We start from the raw sequence: 17,673 nt of genomic DNA on the forward strand, positions 1-17,673 counted from the left end.
CATTCACCAACCGTTCCTCTCTCCATTCATCTGTCTCCACTCCCTAGTTTCTCCCCTAGGTTTCGTAGGCAAGATATATTAGACTATTAATTAGACTATTAATTGTTCAGTGGAGTTATATGATAGAATCCCACCCCTGTATATATCATGTTTTAATCAGTCTGATTATGTATATATGCATATAGTTCTATATATGTTTTATATGTTTATAAAATATAAAGTTCTGCATATGAGAGAAAATATGTTACCTCTGTCTTCCTCAGCCTGACTTACTTCACGCAATGTGATTTTTTTTTTCCAGGTCTATCCATTTCACTGCAAATGACATTATTCCTGATGGATGGCTAAAATTACATTGTGTATATATATTCATATATGAGTACATATATGTGTATATATGAGTATATGTGCATAAAAGTATATTACTTTGAAGGTTATTACCACAATTTATCTTAAATTTTGCTTTGTATTAATCAGTAACAATTATCAATCCTTGCTGAATCCCAGTCTGCTCATGGATAGATCAAAACATAATAAGCTAAGAACCATCAGATTGAGCTGGAGTAGCAAAGCCTACCTGAGACATCAGGTAGAATCATCAGGAAGGTCATATCTATGTAGTAATGTTAATTTGGCCTTAGTCTTTCCTGAAACTCAAAAACCCTTCTATGTCTTCTTTGGCCATAGTGAATCTGAACCCTGGCAATGTATGTGATCTAATTCTTACTCCTATAATCTTAGCTTCCCTGCCCTTCAATTGAACTACTTAGGGTTTCTCTTTGCTTCACTCACACGTTTTGTAGAATCTAAGACATTCTTGCTCTTGTTTTACCTGAATAGTTCTAGTGGTCTCTTAATGCACTTGCAAAAGCTTATTAAATTAGGTTCCTCTCCTAGAGATTAGCTTGTTTACCAGTGTGGAGTTAGCCCCCAGCACCATTTACATTAGAATTTAAGTGTTCAAACTAACTGCAAAGAATTATAATGATTGTGTGTGTGTGTGTGTGTGTGTGTGTGTGTGTAGGGGTACAGTTGCTTAAACTATAAATTTCAAACCCCCTTTAAGATGGGAAGAGAATTTGAAATAGGAAAGGGAAGGGGGGGAAAGAAGATGATTGGCAGGGGGTGGGGGGAGGAAATAGGGACAAAAACATGAAAAGGGGTATCAATGTGTGAGAAGTAATATACTTAACTACCTGGCGAATGTAACTGTAACCCCTCTATGCATTACCATGACAATAAAAAAATTAAATTAAAAAAAGATGGGAAGAGGCAATAGGTTAAGTATCTTATGTCCTACTTTATACATGAATCAGATCTAAAGGGTATTGAGGTCTCCCTCCCTTTAATTGTTTTAAAGGGTTTTTAAAATGTTTGTGTAGTCAGTGCCATGTTATTTGGCATTTTTTGAGTGAAAGTAATCCAATACAGTGATTGTTGTAACAAAACAAAGAAAAGGATTCTCTTAGGAAGGCCTTTCCTCTAGCAAAAAGCACTTTTACAAGCATACTTTTAAAGGTAGTTCAGAGAGTCCTTGGTCGTTGATATGAAATACTAAAGGCATGCTTTTCTAAAGATATTTATCACGAGAAAAGATATTAACAATAAACCAAATGATCATATTGAAGTTGTGTAATCGGGTTGTTTCATTAAGATTTTCCTTTTTTTATAAAACTATTAACCTGAATTTTCTTTCAGATTCATCTGTTTAGCAGAGAATAGGTTCTAAAGGTGTGGTATAAAACATTTTATATTTTAAAAAAAGTGAGTGATGTATTAGCTTGTTTCATTATTTGCTTTAAAGTCATTTACTTTAAAAAATTAGCATCTGCTATTTTGAAGCTAATCTTAGTGTGTTAAATGTTCTCAACCATTTCTCAATCCCACAGTCTTTTATCTTGCTTCTCCTGCTGTGTTCCCACCACCCCTCATCCCATTAGCAAACCTTGAGACAGCCTCAGTACTGCTTTGGTTTCAGCTGCTTTTCTGCAAGAGGAAGTGAGTGTTGGGGTTTTTTTCTGTGGCACAGTTGTGATAAAGCTGTGGTGGTCTTATCTCTCTTAGGTAGTGGCTCTTTATGACTACACAGCCAGCCGATCAGATGAACTAACCATCCATCGAGGAGACATTATCCGAGTGTTTTTCAAAGATAATGAAGACTGGTGGTATGGCAGCGTAGGAAAGGGACAGGATGGTTATTTTCCAGCTAATCATGTGGCTAGTGAGAGTAAGTTTTATGCTCCTTTCCTGGTTTACTAATATGGTATAACTGATAGTCGAAGATTTTTATCATTTTCTGCCCTTTAATTTACTGTCTTTATCAGCTTTGCATATGTTTACCAGTGTATTATACAGAAAGTTAAAAGGCAAGACACTTGTATATGTGAAAGCTGTTTCATTCTGAGATTGGAAAAGTTGCTGAATGTGTTAATCATCCTAGGGGACCTGCCTCTCAAGCTACCTATTTTCTTCAGCAACTTTTACCCAAACACCTGCTGCTGACAGTTTTGTCAGCTCTTCTAATGTCATAGTGACTCCAGTTGACTAGCATTTAAGAATTTTTGGCTCCCTAACTCCTATTATTTCATTTTGTATCTTACCTGCTAAAACAAAAGCACGGTAGATTGTCACATTTCAAGTACATTAAGTAATCACTTGTGAGCAGGGGAAAATGAACTACAGAAGAAATTCCAAATACAAATTTCTGAAAGCTAGCTAAGGCTTCATTCCTAGGCTTTGAAAGGTGAAAATACAACTAATGCAGAGAGCCTGAAAATGACTGTGATGAAAAGGGAGCAATATAATGCTTCGTCAGAAAATTTGTATCCTATCACCAGTTAACTTGATGATGTATTAAGAAAAGTGCAACCTTAGTGTCAGGAGAAAAAGCTTGTAATCTCCCTCAGCAACTTATACAGAGGTGCCTCCATTTCTCCAGTGAAATAATAAGGTTGAAGCATATCAATTGACCTTCCTTCCAGAGACACAAAAACCTGTGTCTCTAATTTTAAATGTAGTAGAGAACAGCACTCTATGGTTCAAATGTTCTGTTAAGTCTTCTATTTCTGCAACAAATCATTGTTAAATATAGACTAATTTTCAAGCTAGTCTGTGAACCCTTTTTAACCCAATCTGTCCCTAAAGTACCCTTGATTCCTAACCAAGGAGACAGAAAAAAAAGCTTTTAAAAAGAAGGAGAATTTTTTTCCACTGCTAGGTTAGTCAGATAACATTATTTCTTTGCTGCACCCTCCTTATACCCTGTCTACACCCTGCTCCATCCCACTGTTCCTCTCAGTCTCTCAGGTCTTACTGCAGTTTTCTTCTGCCTTTAGCAAACTCCTCCCCTTAAAAGGGCTAAATATCCCCCAAATTACTTTTCTCGTTCACACTCAAGTCTTCATTTTCTCTGTGCCACACTTTAGATATTTTTCTTATAAGTAGTAAGTGACCCATATAACCCTATACTGTACTGGAGGAATATTTATGTTTAAAATTTAACTACATAATGAAGAAAAATTAAGGCACAATGAAAAGATGAATTTTTAGGACAGGTTGATTTCCAGGTAGACATCTAAGATCATCTCCCCCAAACTCATCACTTTTAACTTCCTGATTGTCAAAATATCCTAATTTTCTTCCCTACATTCAGTGGCAGCTCTCGTGCAGTTTCAACAGCTGTGATTAAGCAACAATAGCTGCAATTTCTAAATGAAGAACTGCCAAACTATGTAAATATATAGTTATATGTGTATATAGTTATATCATTGTAAGTATTATATGTTTTCCTATAACTATAGATATTATAGCATATCATTTCTTTAAAGCATTACTCAGTTTTCTAACTTGTCAATATAAAAAGACTGCCTCCCAGCAAGATGGTATTAACTTTAACTTTAGTTTGTGTAAATTATGTCTTGGCTTATCAGCACTGAAAGGCTATAGATAGTTGATCAACATTGAATTAAAGATCTAATAAAAAAATTCCTAATAGCTAAAGCCCTGCTTGTGGAAAATTTGCAAAGATGGCCATTCAGAATTCTTTGTCTTAAGTTGTGACCAACCTATAAATGACATAATTTCTTATATCCCAGAATAATTGCCATTTTCTTTTGTCATTGGTCACTGCTTTTTTGGAAAAGCATTGTAAGGCAGAAGAAACAGAGAAAACTCTTCCCAATATAATAATTGAATTCAAAATAATAATTAAATTTTCGCATTTCATTGGAAGTTGTTTTACTTTCTTTTTACCCTACTGTTGCCTAAGTTTAACGAAGACTCATCTATGCAGTTTTAACATTAGAGGAAAAATAACTCTTAATAAGATATTGAATTCTGAAAACAGTAGCAAGAATTTCCACTGATCTTTATCTGAAGCCAAATGTGCAGAGACAAGAAGTGAGATTATATGTATATATGAGAAGAATCTCTACCAGCTATTTAATTGAGAACAAAAGCTTTTAAGAAAACAATAATTTTCTTAAAGATGGTACTCCATTGTTATAAAGATCTTATTCTCTTTGTGTCTTAAGCCACTAGAAAGACATAATCATTTTGTCTTAATCACATCTAACATCCTTTTCTGCAAGATACAAACCCACTAATAATACCAACCCATTTCAAAGCCAGTAAATATATCTCATATTATCTATTTAATTTTGATTAAACTTATTTTAGGAATTTCTCTCAGTTTAGAGTATCTTTCAACTGTAATTTTTTTAATCTGTTAAGATTTGCTCAGGAGATCAAAGCACTTTGTCTCTAGACTTCTATCAAAACAATACCACATTTTATTTACATTATAAAATATAATCTTTTCTTGACCAGATTGTAAGCTCCCTGAGAGCAAAGACTGTCTTGATTATCCTTACATTTCTATCGGTCCCTAGTAGATAATCTTTCTTACTACAGTAGGTTCCTGGCAAGTGTCTATTGAGATAAAATGAAATAAGCATCTACGTGACCACACAGTAAGTGATATTACACTTGCTGTATATCTGAAATCCTTCCAGTTAAGTTTTTCCAAGGATAACTAATGGGTCAGACCACCAAACAAGTATTACAGCTGTTTGCTGTAACAAAAGCCAAGAAATTGAATATCAACTTCTCTTTAATTTTATATCTACCTTCCTGCATCATTTGTTTCCCTTGGAGCCATGTTCTTCAACTTAATTCCACTAATCCCTTCTTTAATTGTAGCACTGTATCGAGAAATGCCTCCAGAGGTAAAGGAGCGATCACCTCCTTTAACTCCCAAGGAAAAGCCCAAGATGGAAAAACCTTCAGCTTCTCAAAAGGTAAATATTTTCAAGAATATGTGGTACCTATGTATTTGACTCTTTTCTCTGTTTATATATAAAATCCCTTTATTTTTCATGCTTAGACTCCTTCATTATTTACTTTACTTTTTTTCTTTTGATCTTGCCACTAACATTATGAAATATTTGAGACAAATCTATCATTTTCCAGATAAGGAAACTGAGGAGGCTCAGAGATGTTAAAGTAAACTTTCAAGTCATAGTATAAAAATGGGACAAGGTCCCAAAGTAGCTTGTATCTTTTAACTGTAATGCTATTTCCACTCTAATTTACATCTCCAGCTGTCTTTCATAATACTGTTTTTAGCCCAACTTGGTAGATACTCATTTATGCTAGAGGTATTGAAATCTTCAAATCAAAGATGTTCTATCTGGATAGAACTTTTCACTTTTACTTAGTAGTAATCTAAAATATTTTCAAGTTAGAATGAATGTGAATGTGATACCAGACAGAATAAAATGTGATGTATTTTAATCTGTGTCATTAGGTCCTACAGAGATAGCAGTCAGTATTCTTCTGATATGAATAGTACTTGCTAGAAAAGTTTAATAAATACTAGACTATCATGGATATTGCTTTTATTTAACTTGTTTTATTAATGTACCATTAGCTCTTGTCTTAGGCTGAGTTGTCTTGCTATTTCTTTACTATGAAATAACATAGATAGATAGATAGATAGATAGATAGATAGATAGATAGATAGATATAGACAAACAGACAGATAGAAATATATATATATATATATATATAATATGCTGAAGCCTGCTTTAGGACAGTCAGAAATGTCTGGAGACATTTTTGTTAGTGTAAGATTGGAAATGTTGCTGATATAGAGGTCATAAACGTTCTTAAACCTCCTAGAGTACAGCAGATAGCTCCTCCACAAATTATCTGGAAAATATGGTAGCAGTAGCCTCTTTGTACAAGTAAGAGTGGGTGGGGTAATGAGGAGATAGAATTGAAATGTGGAAATTAAGTCTATCTTCAAATTCCTTGGGTGCACTCAATCATGGAGCTAACAGCTAACTCTTCAGAAGTGTAAAACTTGAGTTTCCTTAGCACCTGGTTAGTTGCATTTCTGATGTCTAGTTTCTTTATCAAAATGTATATGGGTTGATTTTTTTATCAAGATCTTACCTTATAAACCTGCCATAAGACTATCAGATGTTTAATTTCACATGCAAATCCTATTTTATTAACATACATAAAATGTTTTAAAAAGAAGAGGAGGAGGAGGAGGAGGAGAACATAAAAAGTGACTAGGATTGTGGGAGGTTCAAGTTCATAGAAACATAGCTTTGGTGCCAAGGAAGGAAAGATCATTCCTGGTCATCCTCATCACCTCATTCATTTTACAGATTAAGAAAATGAGACCCAGAAAGTGATTAGAGATTCATTCAAAATGACACTGTTAATTAAAGCATGGCCTCCATATTCTCAGTCAAGTGCTCTTTTTTCTACTATGGAGTCCCTAGCACAGATGGTTACAAATAGAGTTAGCCAGATTGGGTCAGAATAACTTTTTATATCCTCATTTTGTGTGTGTTTCATCATGTTCTTTTTCATATGCTAAGAACTAGATTCTTCATACTTCTGTTTTTGCGTTTGAGATGGGTCCTGCTATGTTACCTGCTGACCACAAACTGCTGGGCTAAAGTAATCCTCCTGTCTCGGCCTCCCTAGGAACTGAAACTACAGGCCCACACCCTTACATTCAGCTTTGTTCTCTACACTTTTTTTTTTTTTTTTTGGTTAGGATAATGTATAGAGGTGTTACAGTTACATTTGTCAGAAAGAATCCATATTTTGAATCTATGTATTGTTAGTTATACTCAAGTACATTCTTGATTGATTCATTTGCCAGTGTTAGTGCTTGATCTCAGTGCCTGGGCACTCTCCTTGGGAATTCTCAAGGCTAGCGCTCTACCCTTGAGCCACAGTGCCACTTGCAGCTTTTTCTGTGTATGTGGTACCAAGGAACCAAACCCAGGGCTTCATGCATGCTAGGCAAGCATTCTATCACTAGGCCATGCTCCTGGCCCCTCAAATACTATTTTAAAATCACACACTAAAAGTTCATTGTATCTACATACCACCTAAGAAACACTGACTCATATGGTACTAATTTTCTTTTCAGTGTTTTACCAAAAGATTCTGTGGAGAAGAAAAAAGGTATTTCTTTTTGCCATTCCTGGGCCTTGAACTCAGAGCCTGAGCACTGTCCTTGGGCTTCTTCAAGGCTAGGGCTCTACCACTTGAGCCACAGCACCATTTCTGATTTTTTCTATGTATATGTGGTACCGAGGAATCGAACCTGGGTCTTCATTCATGCTAGGCAACCGCTCTACCACTAGGTCAAACTCCTGGCCCGAAAATAGATATTTTCTTTTTTTTTTTTTTTTTTTTTTTTGCCAATCCTGGGCTTGAGCTCAGGGCCTGAGCACTGTCCTTGGGCTTTCTCAAGGTGAGAGCTCTGCCACTTGAGCCTCAGCACCACTTCTGTCTTTTTTCTATGTATGTGGTACCAAGGAATTGAACCTGGGCCTTCGTGCATGCTAGGCAAGCACTTTAACCATTAGGCCAAACTCCCAGCCTAAAAATAGATACTTTTTAAAGTAAAATGTGTGAAGTGTTTTCTGTGTAGTAAAAGATACTTACATCTTTAAAAATACTAAAAACCTAATTTCAAAATTTGTTCTCTATACTTTTAAGGGATAAAACACAGAGAGAAAGAAAGACCATATTGTTATTTTCCTTTTAAAAAGTTATTTCTATTCAAATTATTAAAAATAAGTAAAATTATAACTTTTAATAACTTGGCAGCTGCCTCTTATAAGTTCTTCCCAGTGGAACATACTTGCTCTGTTGCTAAGTGTTCCAGGTACCTCCCAGCATTTCATATGGCTCACAAAAAGTGAATGACTGATGGCTGCATTTGTTGCAGCCTCTTTCAGTGCAGAAGGCTGAAGCTTGACTGTGTTCTTCACAGGAGTCTAAATTCACAGACAAATCAGTAATTACTCAGAAGGTTGAAATAGGAGGATCTTTTCATCCAGGCTCACTCTAGAAAATGTTTACAAAATGTAGTATAAATTTGCACCTAAATAAATAGAATATGGGTGCAACTGAGGAGAAAACAATCTTAAAGGTTTTGAAAAAGAATAATGCTAACAACTTAGTTTGGTTGTTTACATTTTGGACATTTTTGTTGCTTTAAAAAGGCCTTTGGGACCAGGAGTTTGGCTTAGTGGTAGAGTGGTTGCCTAAAATGCACGAAGATCCAGGCTCAATTCCTCAGTACTACATATATATAAAAAGCCCGAAGTGGTGCCTGTGACTCAAGTGGTAGACCTCTAGCCTTGAGAAAGCCCAAGGACAGTGCTCAGACCCTGAGTTCAAGTCCCAGGACTGAAAAAATTTTACAAAAGGCCTTTGTGTAGGTGTATGTGTGTGTGTGTGTGTGTGTGTGTGTGTGTGTGTGTGTGCGCGCGTGTGTGTGCGCGTGCGTGCGCACGCCATTCCTTGGGCTTGAACTCAGGGCCTGAGAACAGTCCCTGAGCTTTTTTACTCAAGGCCACTGTTCCACCACTTGAGCTACAGTTCCACTTCCAGCTTTTCAGTGGTTAATCAGAGATAGAATCTCACAGGCTTTCCTGCCCGGGCTAGCTTCAAACCACAATCCTCAGATGCCAGCCTCTTAAGCTAGGATTACAGGCATGAACCATTGGCCCAGCAGCCTTTTAGTTTTTGGTTGCCTAATTATATGATTCATTCAGGGAGGTAAGATATTATTGTTAAAATTCTTTGCTTTAATTTTTAATATTTTACATTGTCCTATTTAAGAATAGCATATGCCCATAGTTTTTAATTTTCTGTTTTTTAGAATCATGTTCATTCTAAGAGGGTTTTGTATATCCTTCTGAAAATATTCTCTTCACATATGAACATATATATATGCTCTCTTGTTTTATAAATATGTCTTGGGCATCTTCTCTTATTGGCACACAAATTCTATTTTAGACCATTTCAACCTACTAAAATGCTGTTTCCTTTCCTTTCCTTTTTTTTTTTCTTGGCATTCCTGGAGTTTAAACTTGGGGCCTTGTGCTTACTTAGCTGGTTTTCTACCTCTTGAGCCAAACCCCTACTGCTTTTTTTGCTGGTTATTTTGGAGCTGGAGTTTAGTGGACTTTTCTGCCAGGACTGGCCTCATACAGCCATCCTACAGACTTAGGATTATAGGCATGGACCCTGGGCATTCTATTTTTATTCTTCTGGGGGGTTTTTTGTCACTTGTCAGAAAACAAAACCTAAAGTTGAAAAATATAATCTGTTTTCTACAAATGTTCTCACGTTAATACAACTGTGTTTTTGTATAATTGCCAGATGTGTTATAGTAATTATGCACAGAAATGTTAGATTGTTTCTGCAAATGTAGAGCAATTACTGTGATGGTTTTGCTTATGTCTTCTAAAACTCATTAAGGGAATAATTATTGGTTTTGCTATTCCAAGATAATTATGAAAATATCCATTATAATACATCTTTGCCAGAGAAAAGCATTTAATTATTTTCAGTATTTTTCTATGTAGAGACAATAAAATTGCAAGTAACGCTAGTTAGTTCAGAAGGGCTGGCTCCTAAGCCAGAGTGAACACTCTAGTTACATATAGTCCAAAATAAAAACAGAGAACCCAAAAGTATCAGATAAATCCATTGTAGTTCTTCTTTCAGCCAAGCAAATATCATACATTTTGCAGTAATGATTATGTTGACCTCTCAGAAAAACAGTAGACAGACTATTGCTTTCAGCAATCATAGTCTTAGTCTTCTGATAGCTTAGTATTTTTGCTAATATATTTTCAAAAATCACATTATAAAAAATCGCCTTTATATTTTGTATCAAAAGTGAACCCAAATTATTCTTCATAATAGGAATTACGTGAATTTATTGTTGTGTTCAATCCAGTAAGTTTGTGATAGATGGGGATTATTTGGGGTATGGTTAAGCAAATTTTCTAAATACATAGAAATTACTCTTATACTCTTCATTGAAAGCATAATCATAAGATATTGAAAAAAGACTTGCAAAGCTTCTTGTCTTCTCAGTAATCCTTTAGTGAGTTCTCTCTTTTTACTCGTTACTGCTTCCCTGCCACTGTAGGTACTTCTGATTTGGGAAGAATCCCTGTCTGTGAGAGATTATAGAGAACAGGTTAGGCCCAAAAAAGGAAATTGAAGACCCAAACAACTCAGAGTTTCCAGGAATTGTAGGAAATGGAATGGCATTCTGGCATTTCCTGCCTTGGTTATCTATAATCAGATTGCATCACTTTGGAGTTTGATGGCAGATTTGTAAATGGCCCTTGAAATGGGTAATTCGTCTAACTAGACCTGGGGTAAATAAAGCATGTCTGTTTTCCTTATTTCTACCCTAGTGTTTAATCATAGCTTTAAAAAAATCATATTATTACCAAATGCTGGTAACTCATGCCTGTAATCCTAGCTACTCAGAAAGCTAAAATTTGAGAATTGTCATTGGAAGTCAGTGCCAGAAGTAAAGTTCTTGAAACTCTTATTTCCAATTAATCAGGAAAAAAAATCAGGTGTTTAATTTGTGATTATCCGCCTCAGTGGGTCCATAGTCCTGTTCATCTTTTCTTTGTATTGGATTTCTCATTCTTTATACCTGGCCAACCAAAAAGTAAGGTCCACATTTCTGAAGTTGCTAACCTCTCCCTCCAAGTTCATTTTGGCTCCTGCTTTTTGGAGGACATGCTATCTATCATTAATTCCCTCAAATTTCCATCTTTACTTTCTCTATATTTTATGATTTTCCCCTCTCTGCAGATGTTTGTAGGTATCAGCAAAAGAAATGACCTTTTCTCTGAGGCAGATCTCTTCACTTATAACTAGTTTGGCTTGCTTGATTTTGCTCCTTTCTACCTATCAGCATCTTTTGGACCTCACACATTGATGCCCATCCTTGTGTTGGCATCTTTCTTTTTATTTATTTGTTTAACATTTATATTGAATGCCAGACACACTTGGTGGGGCCCACTTGTTAATGCTCAACAAGCCGAAAATAGTTCCTGTTTCATAATCTAAAGAGTGAAAGTAAGCTTAGTCAAAAAGTTGTAAAAACTAAAGGTAAGGCCAATAAAAAGTAAGGGAAATTTAGGAAGCCATTTGGTGAGAAGGGCATGAGTTAGGTTTACATTTACAGCAGTACAAGTGGCAAGTGCAAAAGCTTGGCATGGCAAATATTTCATAATAACTGAAGCTCAATGTTGAAAAGAGAAAATGCTAACCCTAAACAAATGGGCAGGATTACAAGAGCCCACCTATGACATATTAGGAAGCTTCAATTTTACTTAAGCTGATGCAAAACTTCAGAAAGTAGTAGGTTATAAAATTAACCCTGAAAAATCAGTGGCTTTCCTGGATGCCAACAAGGCTGAAATCAGGAAAGAACCTCCTGCAATAGCCTCAAAAAAAAAATACTTAGGAATTTACTTAACCAAGGAAGTAAAGGACCTCTGTGCTAAAAACTTTAAGATCCTGAAAAAGGAAATTAAAGCAGAAATAAGGAAGTGGAAAAATTTCCCATACTTTTGGATTGGGAGACATCATGAAAATGGCAATCCTGCCAAAGGCTATCTACAAATTCAATGCAATACCCATCAATATCCCAAAGTCCTGTAATGAAACAGAGGAAGCCATCCACAAATTAATATGGAAAAAATAAAATATCTAAAATAGCAAAAACAATCCTCAGTAGAAAGAACAGTGCTGGAAGAATATAAATACCAAACTTTAAACTCTATTACAGAGCTATAGTAATAAAAACAGCATGGTACTGCCAAAAGAACAGGCCTGAGGACCAATGGAATAGAACTGAAGACCCAGAAATTAACCCACAGAACCTATGCTCACCTAATCTTTGATAAGGGAGCCAAAAAAATAGGATGGAAGAAAGCCTGTTCAACAAATGGTGCTGGCAGAATTGATTAAATGTGTAGAAAACTAAAGTTGGATCCTTATATATCACCATGCACCAGAATTAATTCCAAATGAATCAAAGACCTTGAGGTAAAAGCATATACCCTGAAAACTTTACAGGAAGGAATAGGAGATGCACTAGGGTTCCTTGGTTTAGGTCAAAACTTTCTTAATGAAGGCCCAGGAGCACAACAAATTGAAGTTTGGACAAATGGGACTGCATTAAACTGCAGAGCTTCTGTATAGCAAAGAACATAGCTAGTACGTTAAACAGAAATGCCATAGAATGGGAGAAGCTCTTTACTAACATACAACAGACAAGGGCCTCATATCTAAAATATATCTACAACTCAAAAAATTGAATCTCTCATAAACAAATCCTCCCAGAAACAACTATGCCATTAAAAGGTGGACCAAAGACTTCAAGAGAGACTTCCCTGAAGAGGAAATAAAAATGGCCAATAGACACATGAAGAAAGGCTTGACATCTCTGGCTGTAAAAAGAAATACAACTCAAAACAATTTGAGATTCTACCTCACTCCAGTTAGAATAGCTATTATCAAGAAATCTAATAACAACTGGTTTTGGTGAGGAATGCTACTACACTGTTGGAGAGATTATAAATTTGTTCTACCACTCTGGAAAGTAGTATGGTGGTTCCTCAAAAGACTATAAACATAGAGCTCCCTTTTGATCCACAATCCCACTCCTGAGCATTTACCCAAATCTTTACAAACAAGGACATACTTAAGCTGCTAGCACAACCATGTTGCAGCATTATTTACCATAGTAATTATATGGAACTAACCTAGATGCCTCTCAATAGATGATTGGATCAATAAGATGTGATATTTATACACAATGGAATTCTATGCTGCCATCAGAAAGAATGGCATCACCCCATTTGTAAGGAAATGGAAAGGCTTGGAAAAAGTCATATTAAGTGAAGTAAAGCCAGACCCAAAGAAACATAGGCTCAATGGTTTACCCTCATTTGGGATCATTAGTATACATCTAGGATTCTCTTAGCAGAAGACCACAATCAGATGTTGTGCACAGATGACCATATAAGATGAGGCTAAGTGAACTGAACTACAAGATATTGAAACAGGAGGCTTATCTTTGTGATTGTTGTTCTTAATGTACTATGTGAAGTGTTTTTCCCCTTTATGATTTATCTCGTGTTGTTACTGTATCTGACTTTGGTACCTGGTGTATTGTACATATGTTTATTTGTTTATTTGAAACAGGAAAGGGAAGAGGAAAAACAAGATGATTGGGAGGGAGTAGGAGGAGGGAAATGGGAGAAAAACATGGGAAGGGCTATCAGTATTCAAGAAGTAATGTATCCACCACCTGACAAATTTAACTGTAGCCCCTCTATACATCACCACAACAATTTAAAAAAATACAATTAAAAAAAAAAAGAAAGAAGCTTCAATTTATCTGTGGGTGATAGGGAACCACTGAAATATTTAAAGCAGTTATTTCATGAGGAAATTGGCTGGGGATGTAGCTCAGTGGTAGAGCATGTGAGTATTTGTGAGGCCTCAGGTTCAAACTCCAGCACTGTCACCAATAAAAAGTTCATTTTCAGGCTGAAGGTAGTGGCTCAACAGTAGAACTTGTGCTTTCTTTTAAATTGTATTTTATTGTTAGGGTGATGTACAGAGGGTTTATGGTTGCATTCCTAAAGTAGTGAATACATTACTTATTGAAAATTGTTGCCTCCTTCCCATGTTTTTCTCCCACTTAACCTCACCACACCCCCAAGAACTTGAGCTTGAATTAGCTTTTGCAAGTCCTTCAATTCAGTCCTCAGCACCACTAATTAGATTTCTGTCACTTTGAACAAAAGGCCTGAAAGAAGCAATTTACAAGGAAGAAAGATTTATTTTGCTTCACAGTTCCAGGAATTTCAATCCAAGGTCATCTCTTCCCTTTAAGGTTTGAAGTTATGGTAGAGCAGAACTACTCAGCTCATGGCTGTCAAGGAAGCAGCGAAGGAGGCCTATGAACAACACTACCCTTCAAGGACAACTCCCATGACCTACTTCCTCCAAGTAGGCCCCCTTACCTCCCAACAATGCCATCAGATTATGAATCCATCAATGCCCTTCATCTATTGATGAAGTTAAAAGCCTTATAACCTAATTCATCATTTCCCAAAATCCAATCACCTGGCAAAGTAGTCTTTATTTAGCACATGACTTTCCGACCGCATATTAAATTTAAACTATAGCAACCAACAACAAAACAAAAATGCTTTGAAGACTAGAATACACAGTACTAAAGGAAATATGACCAGTACAGGCTGTTGCAATAATGTAAGATTATGAGGTACTCAGATTTGGTGATCGTAGTGAATCCATATAAAAAGAAGAAACTTGGAGCTTAAAATTTAAAATCTCTGTATCAAATATAGCAAAACCTTGGATGGAGTATATTGGTACAATTCCAGTATCCCAGCTAATCAGAATGCAAAGATAAAAGGATCTTGATTCCAGGCCAGTCTTCCTAGCAAGTAGAAGGCCTAGTAGTACTACCAAAAAAGGGAGGGAAAAATGAAAAACTTCCATTTGAAACTTGAAATTTTCAACCAGTTGCTACTTTTCCACACACATTCATCTATGAGGCTCCGGAGATTTGCGAGTGAATTTTGATTAAAATGTTGTATTTAAACTGGTTTTGTTTAAAACTAACAATATCCAACTTATTTTGCAGAAAGGTAAATAACTGGGTTCAGAACATTAGTTTGCAGACATAAACAGGTGCATGAAAATAACATTATATAAAGAATGAAAAGGACAAAATTTGCAGGATAGGACTTAAAGGAACGCCTTAGAATGAACTTGGGAAGGGTATTTCTAAATTACTGCTATGATAGCAGTTCCCCTCTTATCTGTAGCAGTCTCCATTCTCCAGCCTTTGTTGTACCTTCTACCTGCCTGCTAGAGATACTGTATGAACAGCACAGAAATCTTAGTTGACTCTATACTTATCCATGAAGTATAAGCCTCAGAAAATTGTGTCTCCATTCCACCCCTCAAAGAGCACATAGACATTTTGACCTGTTTTTCTTATCTTCTAAGCTACCTTTTGGAGCACTGCCTTGTAAGACACATCCCTCAAGCTTTTTTAAAGTCTTTCATTTTTCATACTTTCCCAGTCATCAGAATTTCAGTTTGTTCTTTAAGGATGCTCCCTCCTTGATTCCACACATTTCCTCTTCTGCAGTACTGAGCTAGTATTTGACTGTCCCTTGTTGTCTACCCACCATTTCCCCTTTAGATTATACACTTTTAAGGAGCTGGGACTTCTACTCACACAGCAGAATATCTAGCATGATGCTTTCTCCTAAGAGGGGGTTCCCTACATATTTGTTGGGTTTTTTTTCCTTTTTCAGTTGACATGATTAGTTCTAAAAGCTATAAATTATGAATCAAGGGGTCATGCCCTCTATTTTAATAAACTTGTAGAAACAACATTCCAGTGCTGGAGTTTTTCTCTCCTTACCAGTTTTATTAGAGGACTTAGCATCAAATAAATCAAAATATACCATCAATAATAAATTCTAAAACCAGAAAACCATCTCTAAACCTATGAAAACGTATAGTTTTGCATCTGGAAACAGAAACAGAATTTTAGAAATAAATGAAGTCTGGAAAGAGCTTGTATAGTCCAGTGGTTTTCTCTTTTTTTCTTTTTCTTTTTAAAATATGAGATGGTGTCTTTTATTTTTAAAATGTGGAAATTAGTACTTTTTAATATAAAGTAAATTTAATTGTTTTCCCTTAATAAAGCATATCCAACCTGCAATGTATGTGATACCCTTCTGAATACAATATACATTGCATTATAGTCACAAATACTTTTAAATATCTTCCACCTTTTTTAGAAAGAGTACAGACAGTATTTTCACTCTCCACCTACTTTCCATCAGTCCAGTTGTTTTTTTTTTTTTTAAATAACAGATTCTTCATAAGAGGCATCTCGAGTTCAGTATCAGTTTGAACTTGATTGTCAAGCCTATGGAGAGAGAAAACATACTTTGTATAATCTATAACATGTAATCTAAAAGTTGTTTTTCGTTGCCATTGATTTTTTTACTTTAAATAGTTGTACAAAGGAGTTGCCATTTAACAAAGCACTTAATGAATGCAAAGCATCTTGATTAGTGTTATCCCTGTCTCAGTAAGGATGATATAGCATGGATCTACAGCTTAGTCAGTAATTTCTTATCAAGGCTTCCAACACAGTTTCAGTCACTCAACAATGATTGATGCTGAAGATCAATGAGTATTCCATAACCTGAAAAGTTCAACCTATGTCTTCATTCAAACTCATAGATAAGTAGGAACAGCAATGAGAGTAGCCCAGTGTTTTTCAAACTGTTATATAAGGAAAGGGGGCAGAGCTGAGGAGTCAGGGTGCCAGGCCATGCAAACCTAGTTTTATCCAGAGTAATTCTATTTTTGTGTATGAAGCTTTCAGAAAAAAATCAGTGAAAACTAGTTTTGCTGTTAAATCAGTTTGAAAAACATTAATAACTTTGAAATTACTTCTGTGTCCTTGGTAACTCTGGGCCTCTATTTCCTCATCTGTAAAATAAAATAAGAGAATGGTGCTATGATATCTTGTGCTTTGATTCTGAGCCTCTCTTTTATTTTTCAAGTATGAAACCACAAGAGAGGTTAAGTGATTTACTGGGATCATGTAGGTTAATGCCAGAATCAAGTTAGAATTTAATATTTACTTTGGCATTTCTCCTATTATATTTTTTTCTAAAATTCTAGCAGAGATGAGCAAGAAATTATAGACATTATTTGGAAGAGGCAGATATGTCAGCAGGTATATAATTAGCATGTAAAAATAAAGTGATAGTGTATTAAAATTTTGCTTTATTTAAAGTGGTTATGCTAACTACAACATACATTGACTGAACATTTACTTGATTTTACATTTATTCTTCAAGTTCATAGAAATAATTTGGGTGAGTTGTTTGCATGGCCTGTTTCTTTTTCTTAAAAAACTGCTTATGAGTTGTTTATACTTCCTGATAAAACTTCACATAATCAGTGTGGCATTTTAAATCATTCCATTAACCATTCCTTTCATGTTAAGTTTCACTGCATCTAAGTGGAAAATCATTCCTAAGAAGTAGTGAGGGTTTGGGAAGCAGGAGTCTCTAACTTCTGGTCCTTTCATTCATCATCTCCCCTTTGCTCACCTTCCTGTCTTCATCCCCTCCTCTCCAAATCAAGGGTATCCATGAAGAGGAAATGAAGTCACAAAACAACTGAGAGGTGTGTGTGGAAAGGAGGGAAAGAAGGGCAGCCATGCTCCTTGGT

General features: G+C 35.7%; 1 protein-coding gene across 7 annotated transcripts in view; it reads left to right on the plus strand.

Moving 5' to 3' along the window:
• Ahi1 (Abelson helper integration site 1) overlaps window positions 1-17,673 on the plus strand; it is a 151,781-nt gene that overhangs the window by 98,239 nt on the left and 35,869 nt on the right. For 5 of the 7 annotated variants that reach the window (XM_090338078.1, XM_090338081.1, XM_090338079.1 and 2 more), the window contains 2 exons: window positions 2,065-2,227; window positions 5,200-5,297. In XM_090338078.1, the coding sequence (XP_090194204.1) occupies window positions 2,065-2,227; window positions 5,200-5,297 (261 nt within the window). Of the gene's footprint in view, window positions 1-2,064; window positions 2,228-5,199; window positions 5,298-17,586; window positions 17,629-17,673 lie in introns of all 7 variants that reach the window. The other 2 variants (XR_016536471.1, XM_090338082.1) reach the window with 1 other exon arrangement.

Source organism: Megascapheus bottae, chromosome 8, assembly GCF_031878675.1.
Source record: "Megascapheus bottae isolate mThoBot1 chromosome 8, mThoBot2.hap1, whole genome shotgun sequence".
Lineage (NCBI taxonomy): Eukaryota > Metazoa > Chordata > Mammalia > Rodentia > Geomyidae > Megascapheus > Megascapheus bottae.